At 52.7% G+C, this 19,717-nt stretch overlaps 1 protein-coding gene across 2 annotated transcripts; it reads right to left on the bottom strand.

Moving 5' to 3' along the window:
• Positions 1 to 730: 730 nt before the first annotated feature.
• SS18L1 (SS18L1 subunit of BAF chromatin remodeling complex) lies at positions 731 to 19,687 on the bottom strand. Of its 2 annotated transcripts, none has more exons than XM_080686129.1 (11): positions 19,424 to 19,687; positions 10,091 to 10,167; positions 9,294 to 9,378; positions 8,900 to 9,044; positions 8,281 to 8,478; positions 6,698 to 6,859; positions 6,194 to 6,298; positions 5,330 to 5,422; positions 4,379 to 4,498; positions 2,301 to 2,428; positions 731 to 1,740 (listed from the first exon to the last, which is right to left on the bottom strand). In XM_080686129.1, exons 1-11 carry the CDS (start codon positions 19,490 to 19,492, stop codon positions 1,714 to 1,716), a joined length of 1,209 nt encoding a protein of 402 aa, XP_080542255.1. In that variant the 5' UTR covers positions 19,493 to 19,687; the 3' UTR covers positions 731 to 1,713. The 2 variants fall into 2 exon arrangements, with proteins under 2 accessions (XP_080542255.1, XP_080542256.1); XM_080686130.1 differs by lacking the exon at positions 19,424 to 19,687 and adding an exon at positions 19,259 to 19,378.
• Between the last annotated feature and the right edge of the window lie 30 nt (positions 19,688 to 19,717).

Below are 19,717 nucleotides of genomic sequence, written 5' to 3'. Positions count from 1 at the left end.
CAAACTATTTCACAAAGTGCTTTTTAAAATATATACACAACATTCAAGAAATTCTTAATGTAAGACATTTCAGTTTGAAGTTTCAGGATAACTTTCAAGTGTCCTTTTCTTTCAAAAAAGTGTTCATTTATAAAAGCCAACCCTACACACATAAAAGGCATATTCCCAGGATGGCAAGAAATAAAAATAACCTAGTTTCACTGTTATCTAAAATGTTTAACATTTTCAATGGGAAATTTTAGTTCCTGATTGAGTCTACAAATTAGTTCTATGACAACTGTTAGGAAAGAACAAAATAAAATCAAGGGAGATGATACTGCTAATGTCTGTGTCATTTAGCAAATAAGAACTCTTATCTCAGCCATTTAATACAGATATATATTTTTAAGCCCTTATCAGTGTTTAGGGGTTTTTAAAACTAATATACCTCTAAAATAAACGCTTCTATCTTAGTATAGCTGATGTATCAAGAATTGGATATTTTTTGTATTTTCTTGGTTGTTCTTGGAAATGTCAGCATTCATTCAAAGATGTTTTTAAAGGATTCACAGTAAAAGCAGGTATCACCCAAGTTAAGATTGATAAAATGTCAGTATTACTTAGTGAAATGTAGGATTTTTTCTCTGACCAGACTTTTCCAAGTGAGCTATCTGTAATGCTTGCCCAGAATTTAAATAGGATTTAATGTCCTGGGAATGTAAAAATTATTCACATTTCTCTATGTAAAAACTTTCTTTTTCACTAGGAACACCACAATACCTTCAGTGGGGTTCTTTTTAAAAATGAGTGTAAATTTCAGATGTCCCTGAAAGAAAAAAAACGCTTGCTTGGAGATCTAAACAAGCAGGTCCTGGAAGAAATAACATAAAACGAACAACTTGCCAACTGTGTGGGAAATTTGGTATCACTATTTTAAGCTATAAATTTAGAATGGGGCACATTTAATATTCAAACCCCAAAAATGACCATCAGGTAAACATGGGCTGGAGCCCAAGCCATATCAGAGAACCTCCTCTCTGCCTCCTGGGGTTAGGCTAAAGATGGCTGCCTTCATGGACTCGTATCTGCAGCACAGTCATTGACCCTGCTTTACATTTTAAAAGGAGAGCATGTCACTTTTTGGATAGATGGAATCAGCGAGAGACATAGGTAATGAGCTCCAAGAGGTACCGGGCAGTTCGCAGCCTCTCCACATGAAACATATGCAGCCTTTAAAAGAAACAGACCCAAAACACAGACAAAGCCCCTCCCCACTGAGGTCTGGGAAGAGGCTGCACCCAGGGCTGTGTGAGCATGTCCAGTTGCAGGGTCGCCAGTGAGACAGGTTTACAACCCATGTTACCCTGCGTGAGGAGAGCTGGACCTAAGATCTGTTTATACGATACACTGACTATGGCATCTTATAGATCTCCATCGCTGGGCACAGAATACTCTGATGGCAAGAGGACCCTAAAGCTAGCTAGAAACATCAACGTCTCCATTCACCATGTGGTCATGATACTATACTCAGCACCAGGTACGTCACACCATCAGTGCGCAGTCCCAAGCCTCTGGCACACTCGGTGTCATACCCAGCATGAAATGTGCACACTTCACATGCGACACATGTGGGGCAAAGGGGGAACCGATGGGCCACAGTTTGTCAGAACCGCCAGAGATCCGTCCACGCCGAATGGACACACCACTGCAAGGCTCCACTAAGAACGCTGTCCCTTACTGCTGGTAATTCCCATACTGGCCCTGCAAGAGACCAGGACAGAGATTACTCCCAGACACACGGAGAAGGCCCCACCCCGGCCAATGTGCAGGATGAGACAAGGAAGGAGGTGTAACAGGCAAATAAGCGGACAGGGCAGTCACTGGCTTTCCCAGCAGAGAGGGCCTCTATGGTGGTCTGAGCCAGCCCTCGGCCCCCCCTAGGTCCTCTTCCTAGCACTATCTGCCCGGCTCCTTCCTGGCCCCCAAGCATCCAGCTCTGTGGGACGAGACCCAAGCTCTAAAAGTGTGGCCACCTGTGTCTAGTTGCCGTGTCTCCAGCACGCAGAGGAGGGCACATGTGAGCCTCCGCGGCAGGAGAGAACGCCAGACTTTGAGTTGAGCATGCACAAAACCAGCTGTCTGACCAGGGTGAGCTGCACGTCCAGGTAATTTTTAAAACCTTACAGGGTCAGAGAATAACACCCTGGAAGAGGCCCTGGAAGACGGCTGGTTCACCTCATTATTTGTGACCACAGAAGAACCTCAGTTATGTTTTGACAGACATGCAGACCTACGTGTGGGGAAACATCCAGAAAGCTTACCTGCTCGTAGCCGTACGGCCGCTGCTGCTGCGCGGACGGGCCAGTCTGTGATGTCCTATAGCTCCCGTACTGTTGGCCTTGTCCTTGCTGGTAACTGGAATACTGTGAGGGGGCTCCCTGGGCTGGCCCTGAGAACACACCAGCTGTGGTGAGGCCACCCCACCACGCCCAGTCCCCTGGAAGGCTCCAGACAGCAGACCCAGGCCTCCTGGGCAAGTCTGTGTAGCGAGCGCGCTCAGCAGGCTGAGCTGCTGTCCAGTACATCGCCTGCTGCCCCAAGAGCTTCACGTCACGGTGGTCCCTGTGGCCCACATGAGTTCACAGCAACCAGTGAGCACACATGCAAAAGACAGTGGACACTAAGCTCTGGGAGAGTTCAGAAAGGCTGCAGGAGGACAGCATTGTGGGCCCAGAAATAAGCAAGTGCTCAGAAAACAAAGGACAGGCACAGCAGCCAGCACTGGGACGACGTGAACAATAAAATAAATAAGCACGGAATTACAGGCCAACGTGAGACTAATATCCACGTCACCTAATACAATTAATGACTTCTTTCTGTTTTGCTGATTTTTATCTGGCTTTTCTATTTCTATATTTTGGGGGTTGCTTTCCCTTTAAAGGGATTTAGAGATTTAGTTTGTTATATTTCTCTCACTCTCTCACAGACATTTACATGGCAGCATTTCATATATCATGAATATTTTCATGTAAAATATTCTGTAATTTTTGTATAGCATTTCTTCCCTGACTCCTGGGTGTAACTTAAGAGAATTTTTAACATTCTACATTGCTGTTTATTATTTATTCCATTCTTACTGTATGTGTGTGTGTGTGTGTGTGTGAGACTACTTTTTTAAAAAAAAATTAATTTCAGAGAGGAAGGGAGAGGGAGAGAGATAGAAACATCAATGATGAGAGTCTATCGGCTGCCTCCTGCACTGGGGATCGAGTCCAGAACCCAGGCATGTGCCCTGACAGGGAATCGAACCAGTGACCTCTTGGCTCCTAGATCAACGCTCAACCGAGCCATGCCAGCCAGGCCTTGTTATATAGTTTTAGTGTTGCTTCATTGTAGTCTGAAAATGTGCTACACAGAATTCTTTATATTTACAAATTCATTTTTTTTGCATTTTCTCCATGTGACTGATTTTCGTGACATTTCTGTATTAACTAAAAATAAAGTGCCCCTGGGGCCTGATCACGAAGTCGTCTTTGTATAAATGGTGATTAATGACTCAGTGAAGGAGGAGACAGACCTTCCCTACAGGATGCCAAATAATCCATGTAGACCCCCCTAGAATGTGGGCTGCACTCGGGGACTCACTCCCAAATATTACAGAAGGGGGAGGGAGCAGCTGTAACTGGACAGATGCCCCCTGACCCCAGTGATGGAGATCAGCATCAGAGGCGTCATGCTGATAGGAGGTGACAAGGGTACCTCACCTCTGTGGTCTTTCCAAAGCCCACAGGCCAGTCTCGTCCTGAGAAAAATGTCAGACAAACCCAACCTGAGGGACAAACTACACAGTCCCTGCCTGACCCACCTCACAGCTGCCAGTCAGGAAAGAGAAGAGCCTGCTGGGCCCGGCTGGCTGGAACATCGTTCTGCACACCAAGGACAGGTTGCAGGTATGGGTTCTGGTCAGGGCACACACCTAGGTTTTGGGTTCGGTCAGGGCGAGTATAGGAGACAATCAATTGATGTTTCTCTCTCATATCAATGTTTTTCTCTCCCTCTCCCTTCTTCTCTCTAAAATAAAAAAAAAAACAAAAACATATCCACGGGTGAGGACTTAAAAAAACCAAAAAGGAAGTCGGAGCAACTGTCAGAGCCCAGAGGAGTATAAGGGGCAGGGAGACTGTGGGTCCAGAGGGTCCCGGTTAGAAAAGGACATTCCGGGAAACCAGTGAGGTCTGAATCCCCTGTGGATTCGGACCGCAACAATGGACCAACATTGGCCTCTTAGTGTGACAGTCGCACGACAACAGGACTCTCCTCTCCTCGCAGCTTTCCCACAACACACCCTAAACCACCCTGTCAAAGTGCAAGAGGCGCGGGCCGGGCAGCGCCCTCTTACCGTAGCCTGGCTGCTGGCCCGGGTAGCTCTGCTGATTGGGGTACTGCTGCTGGTACCCCGCCTGCTGCTGGGCTGTGCCCTGCTGGTACCCCGCCTGCTGCTGGCTGTACTGCGAGTTCCCTGCAGAGTGGAGGAGACGCAGTGATTTCTGCTGTTTGTCAGGGGCTGTCTAGGTGCCTCACTTTCCCCACTTCTGACTTCCAGAGCAGGAAGCCTGGCACTTGATGCTGAGGCCACACCATCCTGAGAGTTTACTGCTTCTCCTCTCTCGGGAGTAAGGGTGGCGGCTGGACCTTTCCTCCACGGGGCCGGGCAGCTGGCACCCACCCAAGAACCAACTGCAAGTGTTTCCTCCCAAATCCACGTCTGGAGAGTCACACTGGTGGCTTGAAGGCAGCGGGTGTCTGCAGCAGGGATGGGCAGGCGCTACACTCGGGCTGCAGATCCCCTAACCATCTACCTCTTGGATCACTCTGGTCCCAGGGCCTCCGGAACCTGGCTTCCTGGTTCCCTGACCCTCCACACTGCTTTCCTGACCTGTGGTTCCATCTCTAGGGGCATAAGAGTGGGTGGTCTGGGGTGAAGGGTGCGGAGATCTGAACACCCTGCAGCCACCCAGGACCTGTTCCTACATATATATAGAACCCTGAGAAACCCACTAACCCACAGCTGGCCTCGTCTGCCTTCCTCTTTGGTCTCTTGGCGAATTCGGCATTTGGGGGCTGCTATGCACACACAGCCTTGTCATAGAGCAGAGTCTGGTTCCCTGCCCCATGTGGCCAGCCCTCCTGTTTCATGACCGCACTAGGTGAGCAGGACACCGCCTGCCCTCCCACTTCCAGAAGTCGATGCGGACCCACAGAGCTCTGGCCCTACTCTGAGCATGCTGGGTGCCTGCGAACCAGCATCTCAGTGGGGGCACACCACCCTCCCGCGTGGCGCTGTGCTTACCACCCTCATAGTAGTGCTGCGTGGACTCCTCGAAGGACCGGTCATAGCTCTGCTCTGAGTAGGACGTCTGCTGATAGGCATAATCACTGTGCCCTGCAAGCAGATGGACGGCTGGCTGTCAGGGACCTAGCCACCAGACCCAGGGGCGGGGGCAGCCTGAGTCGGGCGGGCAGTGCCGTGGGGTGGGGTAGTGGCCAGAGCCGGGCACGATCAGTTCCCCACAGATGGAGCCCACCAATGGTCCCTGTAAGTAAAACGCAGATGGACACACGGCCCTCAGGTGCCCTGAGGACTGACTACATTCAGTCTTGACACGCGGCAGGCACTATGGCCGTTGGCACCAGATCCGCCGTCTGCTATGGGGGAATCCCATCTGGGGTGCTGTGCCCCGCAGAGACCTTCATGCTATGTGGTGGGCCTGGCTAATCCCGTGCTAATCTCCGCTACCCCAACCCGATCCTGCTGGCTTGCTGTCTGGGAGTCCTCCCCAGCCATCCCCTCCGACCACCGTAAATGCCACCTGCCAAACCCGGGACTATTGAGAGGGGACAATGAAGAGGAAAATCCTCGGCGGGAATATGACTGACCAGCTGGAAGCCGAGTGTCACAAGACACGAGCAGTGGCCGGCCCATCACCTTCCTGGAGGCATTTCCCAGGCCACTGCGTCCCTCCCCTAAAGTAGCCACAGCTACCTGCTCAGTGTCCCACAGCTGGCCCCGCTTCACTGCCTCTGGGGAAGAGAGACGAGCAGCCCAAGGAGGCGAGTGGCCGTGACAGGTGCCAGTCACTCAGGCACAGGGACCGGGATGCTGGGTGGGCAAGTGTGAAGGGTGGGTGTGGGGAGAGGCGTTCCGGGGGCTCACCGTCAGCGTAGTACTGCTGGCTGAGCGGCTCCGAGGCTGCCTGGCCGTGGCCGTACTGCTCACTCCCGTAGTACTCCTCCTGGCCCAGGTACTGCTGGGACGAGCCTGTGGGCAGGTGGGCTGTGAGTGAACTTGGGGCCTCTGCCCCACAAACACCTCCTCGACGGGCCACAAATCGAGATGCCCCACCACACCACCGCCGGGGATACCACGGCACTGCCCCACACGTAGCCCTCTACACCCTGGACTGTCGCTTAGACATAGCTGCTCACCCCCTCTGCAGCCACGCAGCCACCTGTGACCCCACTGAGCGCTCCAGCCTCGTCCACCCCCTGGGAAGACACAGCTTTCAAACTTCAATGTTTCGTGGCCCCACTAGGCTCCAACTCACGACATCCTCCTTGTGCAATACTAAAAAACGTGTGGTCACACACACACACACACACACACCCTGTCCTCCCAGCCCTGGAAGGGAGCACATGGACTGCAGGCACATGGTGGTACCTTGCTGGGAGGGCCGGTAAGGTGCCATGGGCCGCTGCCCCATCATGCTGCTCCCCTGCCCGCTCTGGCCCATCATGGCGATGGGCTGGCCCTGGTAGTGCTGGCTCCCGCCCTGCGCCGAGTTGTAGTGGGACGAGGCAGCCTGCTGATGCATCATGGACACTGGGCGACACGACAGACCCAAATAACCCCGAGAAGTTCCCAGGGCAACACCTCACCCCCTCACTCAGGCCTGAAGGCGCTCTTCTCCCAGGCAAACCTTCCCTGTACCCCTGGGCTCCCCTAGAGATGGTCTCCTCCCTTCCCTGTCAACTGCCTACCAGCGAACCTCGGCACCAACTCTCACCATGGTGACATTCAGAAGACGCCACAGGCTCCCAGGCCATCCGGACACCCCCGCCACCTGCCTGTCTACTCAGTCACCCTGCTCAGAGCTCTCCCTCAGCAACACCCAACACAAAAGATATGAGCCACGTCAAGAGTGAAAAGAGCTCCAGCTGGTGTGGCTCAGTGGATAGAGTGTTGGCCTGCAGACTGAAGGGTCCTAGGTTCGATTCTGGTTGAGGGCACGAACTTCGGTTGCTAGCTCCTCCCCGGCCCAGGCCCTGGTCGGGGTGCATGTGGGAGGCAACCAATGTGTTTCTCTCACATAGATGATTCTGTCTTTCCCTCTCTCTTCGACTCTCTAAAAATCAATGAAAAAATATCCTCAGGTGAGGATTAAAACAAAAAAAAGTTAAAATAGCCCTAACTAACTGGTGTTGCTTACTTGTTAGAGCACTGGCCAGTGGACCAAAGGGTCACAGGTTCAATTCCCGGTCAAGGACATGTAACTGGGTTGCAGGTTTGATCCCCAGCCTGGGTCAGGGGCCCGTGTGGAGGCAACCAATCAATGTGTCTTTTACACTGCTGTCCACCTCCCTTCCACTCTCTCTAAAAATCAATGGGAAAAATATTCTTGTGTGAGGATTAACAAACAGTGAGAAAACACAGATGAAATATGTCTTAGTAATAGGCTTTATCTGACTTAATAGATCCAAAATATGATCATGTCCAGTGTGTAATTACTACTAACACATTGAGTACACCTCACACCCTCTTTTCTGGACTGAGCTCTGAAACGCGGTGTCTGATACTCATGGGACACTTCAGTTTGCACCTGATGCTCCCTGAGTACTCAGCACCCTGAGGCCACCGTGGTGGACAGCCCAACTCTGGGGGCCCTGCTAGGAAGAGCGCCCAGGGCCCCTGGCCACCCCTTCGCCCTTGTAGTTCTCTGCCCCACTATGCCTTCCCCCCACCCAAGTGACCCCAATCCTGTCCTCTCAGCAGAACCCAGGCACCCTCTGCAGAGCCTTCCCGGGTGCCGTGGGGAGCAGACTCGGCCCCCTAAAGCTGGGCACTGCCTGACTTGTATTCACCAACCCCTGACCCTGGGGAGCTCCGGGGGGGGGCAGCCCTCAGGACCCCTCTCCTCCTCAGCACCAGCCCGTGCCTAGCAGGGCAGCCTGTGTGTGACCTGTACACTTTGGAAGGACCCAAGGACAGGTGTGCACGTGGGCTGGGACCGGGCGGGGCGTTACCTGGGTTGGACTGCATGTTGATGTTGGCCCGTGACACGTAGTTGCTGATGGCACCTTGGCCCTGCAGGGGCACGCTCTGCGAGGAGGGTCCTGAGTGGCTGTAGCCGGGCCCTGAGCCGTGGCCACTGCCAGACATGCTCATGGAGGTTGTGGGCAGCGTGCTCTGTGCTGTCTGCTGTAGGGTCACATGGTTCGGACCTGCCAGGAGAGATGGGCGAGGATGCCTTCAACCCATCTAAAGCCACCTCTGACGGCAGGCCAGGGCTCTCTGCCCGACACCCCGGTTCCTCAGGTAGATGAGCTGTGCCGTCACTAACAAGTCCCAGTGGCCAGCAACAGTTCTGCTGCAGATAGGAGCACTTCCATTCTCATCAGAAAGTCCCACGGGACCTATGCTGTGAGTCGAAGTGGCCCTAACCTGAGGTGCAAATTCAGCAGGAGAACTGGAATGAGGTGTCACCCCTGGCCCCTGCACCTGGCACTGCAGCTAGCCCGCAGCCAGAAACTCTGGAGAGAGTGGTCTCCTTTTCTCTGTCCTGCGTGGCTACCTGGGAGCCTGCATTGGTGACACTGTTGCCAGAACCAACCACAAACCCAAACCCCAAACCAGGGTGCTCACCATTGCCGATCTGGCCCTGCATGAGGGAGGCGGGGGGCAGGCCAGTGCTGATGGCATCACTGAGGCTGCCCTGGGAATGCAGGCCCTGGCTGCCGCCGCTCTGGGACAGCGCTCCGGGGCCCAGGTTCATGTTCTGGGTGGGCGGCTGTGGGCAACAGGAGGTTATGGGGAGGAGGGTCAGTTCAGATAATGACCACCAACCAGCAGTCACTGCAGGGACACTTGTCCAGCTGACTTCCCTCATAATGGGAGGAGCTGCTCCTTCTCACCCCCTGTTGGTGACCTTGGCTATGCCAGGTAAGACCTCAGACCTCTGCTCCCTTGCTGGCGGTCTGAGGCAGTGCCTGACTGTGCCAGGCAGGGTGGGAGCCGCCCCCGCCCCCTTGGCACTCACAGCGGGCAGCAGGGACTGCATGTTCTGGTTGGAGTCTGCAATCGTGGCCAGGTAGACCAGGTTCCGGTGCAGAATCTGCTGGTACCTGCAGGCGAGGGGCGTGTGGTAAGCAGGGGAGCCCACAGGCCAACCCAAAGCAAAGTTCACCCAGGACAGCTTGCCCTGCATCCCACCCCAGGGACACTGACTCCACAGAACACCTGGGGACAGGGCAAGCAGCAGAGTGCTCTGCAGTCCTAGACAGGCCAGGTGGGGAGTGGGTGCCCGTCCAACAACAAACTCAATGTGGTGGCCAAGGTGGACGTGCCACCCGGCTTCTTCAGAGAGGGGATGCGGACAAGCCCTCTGCAGATGCCCCTAGCTAACACGATCCTCCATGCCCCCTGAATAGGTGCTGGGAGGAATGCCCAGGGGGTGTAACGGCCACTCACACACATCTCCCTCCAGGTAGCTCTGATGCCCAGCCTTGCACCTACTCTGTGTCCAGCCCTGGAGGTCTTACCTGGATGGAGCCCACTGTCCCCTGGTGTGTCTTCCAACTGCTCACAGAGGTGCCAGCAGCGTGCAGCCGGGGCCTCCCCAGTGACCCTCTCTCCTCCCACACTTCCATTTCCCTTCAAACGCCCCACACCTCTCTAGGGGGCAATGCGGTCACCCTCCAGGACTGATGCTCAGTGGCTTAAGTGACCTCCAAAGCCCAATATGCCCAGGCCACTCAACACCCCCAAAGGAGGCCTTTCCAGTGCTGGGCAGAGTCTGTGCCACCTGACAGCTGAGCTGTGGGAGGGGTCACTCACTGGGCACACTCGGCTGTCTTGCCCTTGCTCTGATGGTCCAGGATGCACTGTATCAGGTGGTGGTTCTCATCCAGCATCTGAGGGAGAAGCAGACGTGAGTGCAGGACGTGGGTGCATCTACAGTGCCTGCTGGAGGTTAAGGGGTGTGGGCTCAGTCGCTGACTCGATGTGACAATACCTGCTGTCAGCATTCTACGTACACATTGCCACTCATTTGTATAACCTCAGGCAGCATGGCCAAGCCCTTTCCACAGCCCCATGCTAAGCAGACAGCACCCCCTCCCCAGGGACAGGTCCCAAGTTCTCCCGTCACCTGCAGATGGGATCCCGCAGTCCCAGGACGCTCCCCCTCCCCCATCTAGGGCCCCAGAGCATGGTGCATTTGTCCAGCTAGGGGGTGTTAAAAACCTACAACAGGGGGAGAAAACAAAGATTGCGGCATAGTAAACACCTAAACTGCTGCCTCGCACAACAATATCAAAACTACAACTAAAAGACAAAACGGACACCATCCAGAACCACAGGAAAGCTGGCTGAGTGGAAATTCTACAACTAGAAGGAAAGAGGAAAGCACATTGAGACTCAGAGGAGCTGCAAAAGGCTGAGGTATGGAGACGTGCGTGGAAAGGACAGGCAGCTGAATGCACGGGAGGCTGAGTGCGCGGCTGGCTTTCTAAAGCGGGAGGGAGACGGAAGCTCCCGACTCCACTGAACTCCAGCTCTGGGCGAGTTTCTGGGAACCCAGACTCATTCGGGGAGAAACTGGACTGTCTGGCAGCAGGCGATACTAGAGGGCGGCTTTCTCTCAGAGGTGCTTGCAGCGATTACCGAGGGACACTGAGACCCAGGGGCCTCATAGGGCAGGGCTGACGGGAAGCCAAGGCTGTCTGCTCCACCCTGAAACTCCGCCCCATCCAAGCTGAGCACAGAGGCTTTTGCAATTTTCCAAGTCTTGCCTCATAAGGGTGTCTCCAGCACAGAAGTTCTCCCAGTGTAGACACAGCTGATCCTCACAGCCAATTGGCCTGGAGGTCAATTCCTCCCAGTGATACCAACAACAATCAAGACTTAACTACAACAAGGCTGAGCACACAGTCCACAAAGGGGTGCACCAGGAGTGTCCACCTCAGGTAACTGGGGAGGCTGAGCCACTGTGCCCTATAGGACACCTATCACACAAAGCTACTCTACCAACTCAGGGAAGCAGCGAAAATGCAGAGACAAAGAAACGGATCACAAATGAAAGAAATGGAGGAAAGCAAATGACTGGATATAGAGTTCAAAACCACGGTTATAAAGTTTTTCAAGAATTCCCTAGAGCCAAAACCGGTTTGGCTCAGTGGATAGAGCGTTGGCCTGCGGACTGAGGGGTCCCGGGTTCGATTCCAGTCAAGGGCACGTACATTGGTTGCGGGCACGTCCCCAGTGGGGGGTGTGCAGGAGGCAGCTGATCGATGTTTCTCTCTCATCGATGTTTCTAGCTCTCTATCCCTCTCCCTTCCTCTCTGTGAAATATCAATAAAATACATTTAAAAAAAAAAAAAAAAAAAAAAAAAAAAAAAAAAGAATTCCCTAGAAAAGTCTGATAAACTTAGTGAGACCCTCGAGGATATGAAAAAGGACCAACTAGAAATTAAACATACACTGACTGAAATAAAAAATATTATACAGAGGCCTAACAGCAGACTAGAGGACTGCAAGAATCAAGTCAAAGATTTGAAATACAAAGAAGCAAAAATCACCCAACCGGAAAAGCAAAAAGAAAAAAGAAGCCAAAAATCTGAAGATAGTGTAAGGAGCCTCTGGGACAACCTCAAGCGTACCAACATCAGAATTATGGGGGTGCCAGAAGAAGAGAGAGAGCAAGATACTGAAAACCTATTTGAAGAAATAATGACTGAAAACTTCCCCCACCTGGTGAAAAAAATAGACTTACAAGTCCAGGAAGCGCACAGAACCCCAAACAAAAGGAATCCAAAGAGGACCACACCAAGACACATCATAATTAAAATGCCAAGAGCAAAAGACAAAGAAAGAATATTAAAAAGCAGCAAGAGAAAAACAGTTAATTACCTACAAGGGAGCACTCATACGACTGTCAGCTGATTTCTCAACAGAAACTATGCAGGCCAGACGGAAGTGGCAAGAAATATTCAAAGTGATGAATAGCAAGAACCTACAACCAAGATTACTCTACCCAGGGTAGCTAAATGTTCAGAATTGAAGGTCAGATAAAGAGCTTCACAGATAAGAAAAAGCTCAAGGAGTTCATCACTGCCAAACGAGTATTATATGAAATGCTGAAAGGTATTCTTTAAGAAGAGGAAGAAAAAGAAAAAGGTAAAGATAAAAATTATGAACAACAAATACATATCTATCAACAAGTGAATCTAAAAATCAAGTGAATAAAAAATCTGAAGAACAGAATAAACTGGGGAATATAATAGAATCAGGAGCATAGAAAGGGAGTGGACTGACAATTCTCAGGGGGGAAAGGGGTGTGGGAAGAGACTGGACAAAAAGCGTACACCTATGGATGAGGACAGTGGTGGGGAGGTAAGGGCAGAGGGTGGGGAGGGAACCGGGTGGAGGGGAGCTATGGGGGGAAAAAAGAGGAACAATTGTAATAATCTGAACAATAAAGATTAAAAAAAACACACCTACAACAGGGATTGGGGACCCTAAGACCTGTCTGGAGGGTGTGAGGTCCACAAATGCCAGCCACACAGCCGTCCCTCCCAGGGGAGGTGGCTTGTATCCCCGCAGAGCATCACAAAGACATACAAGAGCCACCTCTTCAGGACCGCCACTGGGGGGACCGCAGCTGTGAGACCCAGGAGGAGGTGACGGAAGGAGTGGGAGAGGGAGGACGGCCTAACGGGAGGATGGGAGAGTGGGAGGGGAGGGCCGTGTGGCAGGTACTGGCAGGTGCAATGTCTGGTGAGCACATAGGACAGCCAGGGGCGGACCCAGGGGCACCATTCTCTGCCTGGATGTGAAGAGATGGAGAAGCATGCGGCTCATTCATGGCTGTCCATGCAGGAATCTCCCTGCTTGGGAGGGAACAGCATAACAGCCCACAGCAAGCCACTTCAAATAGAAAGGCCTTTGTCCAGAGGCTATCGCCAAAGGAAAAGCCTTTTGTTCCCACCAGGTTGTGTCCAGTCATCTGGCCCCAGTGGTTCCTCCAGACAGGCTCAGCTCTACTGGCCCCTGAGCGGGTAAGGCCCTGCAGCAAGGGGGCAGAGGGGCCCACCTACCTGCCACTGTGCTGGCGCCCCAGCACAGGACCCCAGCGCCACTCCCTCACTGTGCCACATGGCCACCTAACTGGTCTCTGATAGTGGATCCTACTCCTATGGAGCCTTGAGCCCAAACTTCCCCTGGGGAAGAGACAGGGGCCAGGCCCCACCACATTGCAGGGCCACGGTCAGCTGCCCCCTCTGCCCCTCAGCCTCCAAGTCCTCAGGGCTGGTTCCTCTTACTTTAATTTTTTAAGAAATACATTTTTATTGATTTCAGAAAGGAAAGGAGAGAGATAGAAACATCAATGATGAGAATCATTGATTAACTGCCTCCAGCATGCCCCCCACTGGACATGCAACCTGGGCATATGCCCTGACCTGGAATGAAACCATGGCCTCCTGATTCATAGATCGATGCTCAACCACTGAGCCATGTCAGCCAGGCTGATTTTTATTGACATTACAACTTCCTCTTCCCCTGGCTTTCCCACTCTGTCCCCACTGTGGAGGTGGTGCCCTAAGTACAGCAATTCCCACGTTGACCCAGCAGCCTGCCAACACGGGGAGCCACCAGGGGGCACTGTGAGTCCAGAACTGCCTGCCACGCTCACCTGGGGACGGGTGAAGGGTGCTCAAACACACCAGGAAAGGGCATTCGGGTCATTCACACATTATGACTCTTTTCTCCAGATCAGTTAACAAAGGAAAACAACTGGAACAGAGCTTCCTTTCCCTGGAAGGCTCCAGCCTCCAGGCAAGAATTCTCTCCCAAGGACCACACCGTGCATTAAGGACTGAAAACATTTTCTGCACCGATGTTCACTTCGGGTGTGGGGGGAGCTAAATGGACGATGCTGGGAGGCCTGCAGTTATGAAAGAACCATGTACGATGTTAAGCAGCATTATAAACGTTTTTTGTAGTCTTTAAGGGCGTGAGAAAATGTTATAAAATTTATCAGCATGAGAAAATGTTACAAAATCTGTCAGCATGAGAAAATGTTACAAAATACTAAGAGACAGAGAGAGAGAAAGAAACAAAGAAGTAGGACACAGAATATTGTCTCAGCTAAGTTAAAAACACTCAGGAAGCCCTAGCCGGTTTGGCTCAATGGATAGAGCATCTACTGGCAGACCAAAGGGTCTGGGAAGGCTCCTCCCTGGCCCGGGCCTGGTCCGGGTGCATGCAGGAGGCAACCAATCGATGTGTTTCTCTCACATTGATGTTTCTCTCTGTCTTTCCCTCTCTCTTCCACTCTCTCCCTAAAAAAAAAAAAAAATCAATGGAAAAATATCCTTGGATGAGGATTAACAAACAAACAAAAACACTCAGGAAAAAAGTCCAGAACATGTTGGTGAAAGAGCCAAGTGGGTGATTGTTGTGCCACAACGCCCTGACCCACCCCAGTGAGTTAGGGATAGAAAGGCAAACACCCATAGCGACGAAGGGAACAGGGCTGAGACAGCTGAGCCATCAGCAGGATTCTAGAAGCAAAGGGACAAGTGATAACCGGATCAGCAGACTCCAGGGTGCTTCAAGTGACACTGCGCCAACCGGGGAGCCCACCCTGGGGACGCACCAGGTTGGAGGAGGCTGAGATCCCTGGCCCTTCCCCACGGCTGACCTGGCAGGAAATGGGGAAGGGAGAGCTTGGGAGGGAGGGAAGGTGTCTCCAAGGAAATGAGAGCCTGGGAGGAAAAGACAGAGATACAGAGGGCAGGACAGCATAGCCTCCTGAGCTCTGTGCACCATGTGAGGACAGTGGGAGAAGGCGCCACCAAGAATCAAACCTTAGGCACCACAACCTCAAACTTCCAGCCATGGGAGCCGAGAAAGAAATGTCTGCTGTTTAAGTGCCCCGTGCCCCGTCTATAGCAGCTGGAAACAACGAAGACAGAGCCTAGAACTAAAAACATCTAAAAAGCGTCACTTGGTTTAGCGATGAGAAGGGCAAGAGGATACTGCTGGGAAGTGGAAAGGCAGTAAAAGGCGGATCACTCCGGATTTTTACTAGTAACACACCGCAGCACCATGACTCTTCAAGTGCAGGCGTGATATTGATCAGCACAGAATCTAACCTGGAAACAAGAAGTGAGGAGGGAAACCCTGGCTCTCGCTAGGCCACTACCCAGCTAAGGGGGTCCATCCCCACTCTCGGCAGGGCGGGACCAAGGCCTGGAGTGAGGGGACATGCCCCCTCCTACCCCTGGGGAGAAAGCACTTTCGGTGACAACTGCCTAAAATGATCAATTAGCCAAGTGAAGGGAGGCTCGGAGTCCCCAAGCCATTTGCAGCCACAGGGACACTCTAATTTTTGAAAACAGCCAATGTACCTTCCTTACCGAATTAGCCCACATTCTGGAAGGCAACAAGTTCCACATCTGACAAAGCCCAGGGAGCCTGTCCCTCACCCCTACCCCCACCCCCAACACGGACAACAGAGCAGGGCTGGCCTGGTTTTGACATCTTCCTGGCTCTCAGATCTTGGGCATGGCACCTGCCCTCACTGGTCTCCCTTTCCTATTCCTGACCCACATGGCAAACACCCAGATGCCCACCTGCCTATCAGCTCCATCCTGTCCCCATGGAACTGTCTCCCCTACTCAAGGTGCTGGCAGGGAAGGACAAGACTGCAGATAAAACCAATCAAGAGCCCCAATACAAACAGTAACAATGAAACTTAAATTTACTGATTGATTGATTTCAGAGAGAAGGGAGAGGGAGAGAGAGAAACATCAATGATGAGAGACAATCATTGATCGGCTGCCTCCTGCACGCCCCACTGGGGATCGAGCCACAACCTGGGCATGTGCAGTGACCGGGAATCGAACCCGGATCTCCTGGTTCATAGGTCAACCACTGACCTATGCCAGCTGGGTGAAATTTAAATTTATTAAGCAACTACCTGTGCTAAGGAGCAAGAAGGCACCTGCATGCCAGCCAAGGCCTAGTGCCCAGGGGCCCCTCCAAGGAGCCCAAACCCAGCCTCGCAGTCTAGTGGTGTCGGGAGCACAGCACTGGACAGCAGGAGCTCCCTGGTCCCAAACCAGTGGAGAGCCATGTAGGGCAGGTCCTGGGACACCGCCCATCTCCACCTCAGGGTCCCTGTGCTTCTCACCAAAGCGCAGTTCTGCCTGCATCTCACCCTGCATCAAAACTGTCTTTGGTTGCCAAAACCAGTTTGGCTCAGTGGATAGAGCGTCGGCCTGCGGACTCAAGGGTCCCGGGTTCGATTCTGGTCAAGGGCATGTACCTTGGTTGCGGGCACATCCCCAGTGGGAGGTGTGCAGGAGGCAGCTGATCGATGTTTCTCTCTCATCGATGTTTCTAGCTCTCTATCCCTCTCCCTTCCTCTCTGTAAAATAAAATATATTTTTAAAAAAACTAAAAAAAAACAAACTGTCTTTGGTCAACACAGGCTACACCATCTTAACCCCGCCCTGGTTCCCCAGATCAGCGGGCACTGCCTGCCCCTCTAATTTGAGTCTCATGCCTGCTCCATGCAGACCATGGGCAGGACCACCTGCAACTCCCTGGATCTTCCAGACCCTTCCACTTCTGCTCCTCGGTTCTTCTGTCTGGAACAACCCTCCTCCATACAGCCTCTGTACTGGGTTGAATTGTGACCCTCAAAATAGGTTTGATCCTAACTCCTGGTACCTGTAAATGTGACTTTATTTGGAAACAGGGTCTTTGCAAACACAGTGAAGTTCAGATAAATGAGGTCAGTCCAGATTAAGGTGGGTCCTAAATCCTATGACAAGTGTCCTTATGGGAAGAGGGAAATTTGGACCCTTAGACATACAGAGAAGAGAGGCCACATGAGACAAAGACAGAGATGGGGTGATGCATCCACACACCACGGAGCACGGAGGACTGCCAGGAACCACCAGAAGCTCAGAGGAAAGCATGGGACCGATCCTCTCCCAGAACCCCAAACAGGAACCAACCCTGACTTCCAGCCTCCAGAACTGAGAAAATGTTTCTTGTTTTAAACCACCCAGTCTGTGGTAAACTGTCACAGCAGCCAAAAGAAACAAATACATCTACCTATCCCAAACACTTCCACTGACATACTCAGTGTCATGGACACGTATGTACTGGGCACTGACAGGCTGGGACTTTGCAAATAAGTCAGTGACATGCAAACGTGGAAGCCCAAGCAATGTGTCAAAACTCAGCACATGACTGCCAAAGGAGCATGAGGGAGGGGACATTTGAGTAGGGCCTTGAAGGTTGAGGAGGAGTTTGCCTGGCAGAATCCTATGCAAATATGCTCTAAGGACAAACTGTATACTTCCTGCTCCCTCATTACCAAGCAGCTTCCGAAAAACCCTGGCTTTTCTCAATGCTCTGAGCATAAGCACACGCTGTGGACACAGCTCCTGTGAGTGTGGGTCACACACCTCTCACTGCCTTCTCAAACTGCAAGTAAAAGACTCCTGGGTGCATAAATTCACTGTCAAAACACCAAGGTGAGTGTTTTGGCTGGCTCAATCAGGTCAAATCAGATGACAACTTAAACTGAAGACCATTTCCAATGAGCAGCAGTTCCCTTCTTTCTGATCTGATGTTCGGGAGCAGTGCTTTGCCTGAAAATGTGGGGAGCTTTACTAAGAAGAGAGTGCAAGGTGCAAATAACTGGATGAATGTTGAAGGCAAAAGCTGGCTTCAGGAACAGCGACTCTGCTCATCACACTTAATGTCTAAGAGCCAGAGTGCCCAGAGGCCCTAGCGATATCCAAAGTGTGTCTCTGAGCAAGCACTTGACGCTGCATCAAGTGTTCCCACATCAGGTGTCATGGTTGGGGCAAATCCTGGAGCCACTGTCTGGGTTCAACTCCTGGATCCATCACTAACCATCAGGCACTTAGCTTCCCTCCGTCTCAGTTTCCATATCTATAAAATGAGAATGATAGTAACTACTACAAGGAATTAAATAAGTTAATATCTGCAAAGCCTTAGAGCAGTGCCTGGTATCAGTAAGCACCACATAAGTACGTAATAAACAAACAAAAATGCCAGATTTTAAAGTCTGTGTTTTTGCTTCTTCTCAACTAGCTTCTTTCCTGGTTAAGAGTTTACTGAGACTCTTCTGTCAAAACCAGCCAAGCAGACAAGGTTCACAGATCCTGGCATCATCAAGAAGAGGGGCAGGGCACTGGGGTGAATCCACTCAGGGAAAGAAAAGGCTCCTGGGAACCAAGGAATACTGCTGTTAACCCCATGAATTCCAAGCTTAGAAAGAAATAAGCAAATCTACCAAAAACGTTGGAGAAATAGCAGAAAATACTAAATCTAACTTCAAAATTTAAGGGTTTTGTTAAAAGTGCCCCAACTCCATGTAAACGTTATCTCTAGAAGATCACAAAGCGAATCCGTCAAGTTTCTTTTAGGTAAGGGTGCTGGCCCCGGTGTCAGGCTGAAAAACAACTTGACACGCACTTAAAGGCAGCAAAGCTTGGCCAGTAGGTCGACCTCGAGGCGTCCAGCACTCCTCAAAGGGCCGCGGATGAGCCTGAACGGGAATGGCATCGCAAACTAGGGACGTGCCAGCACCTTACTGAGGGGTGAGTGTGGCCAGCTGTTGGGCCCCCTCCACTCGCCAAGCTGGACCCTGGGGTCAGGGGCCGCCCGCGGGGTTGCGCCACAGCCTTAGCCAGTCAGACGGAAACCCCTCTGCGCTTGGTGTGGCCCGGCTATTCCTGGCTTAGCCCACGACCCCCAACCCGCAGACACGATCCCGCGAACACCATTTCGAGGGCGCCGGCCCAGCCGCCCTACGCCCCTATCCGCGGCGCAGGGTACCCGAAGGCGGCAGGTCCGCACTGCGCCCGGCTTGGCCCGCGGACACGACCCTTCGGAAACCATCCCCAGGTCGCGCGGCCCCGTCGTCCAGCACCCCTACCCGCAGCCCCCGCCCACCTTGGCGCAGGCTGGTGGCGAGGGGCTCGTGGGGCCCGGCGGGGTGACGGCCATCGGCTGCGCCCCTGCTTTGTTCGCGCCCCGCGCCCGCCGGCTGCCCGCGTCCCGGCCCCGCGCGCGCACGCCCGCACTCCGCACCGCCCTCGGCCCGCGGGACCCGCCTACCTTCTGGATAGTTTGCTGCGTGACCTCCCCTTTGCCTCTCGGCCGGGCGGTCGCGAAGGCCACCGACATGGTCGCGGCGCGAGCTCAACACAAGATCATCGGGGTTTCTTCTCCCGCTGCGCTCGGCAGCCCAAGGTGTTCATTCTCTGCAGTCGCTGGGGGTTGGGGGCGCGGGGGAGCCCGACGTGGGCTCGTCCATCCCGCCGCTGCCGCCGCGCTGTCTCCGGGCACACCGCCGCGCCACCACTCGCACCGCCAGTCCCCAAGGCCCAGCCCCGCGCGTCGCCTCCTGGG

This window comes from Plecotus auritus (genome assembly GCF_963455305.1).
Source record: "Plecotus auritus genome assembly, chromosome: 8".
Taxonomy (NCBI): domain Eukaryota; kingdom Metazoa; phylum Chordata; class Mammalia; order Chiroptera; family Vespertilionidae; genus Plecotus; species Plecotus auritus.
Note: the sequence above shows the minus strand (reverse complement) of the source record. Positions and strands in the feature narration are given on the sequence as shown.

Bases quoted from the DNA above. Each gene is read 5' to 3' on its own strand.
- SS18L1 (XM_080686129.1), bottom strand. From the start codon at position 19,492: ATGTCGGTGGCCTTCGCGACCGCCCGGCCGAGAGGCAAAGGGGAGGTC. The intron at 10,168-19,423 runs GTAGGCGGGTCC...CTTCTCCCTCAG, and splicing joins CGCAGCAAACTATCCAGAAG to ATGCTGGATGAGAACCACCA. The intron at 4,499-5,329 runs GTAAGCACAGCG...TCCACTCTGCAG, and splicing joins GCAGCACTACTATGAGGGTG to GGAACTCGCAGTACAGCCAG.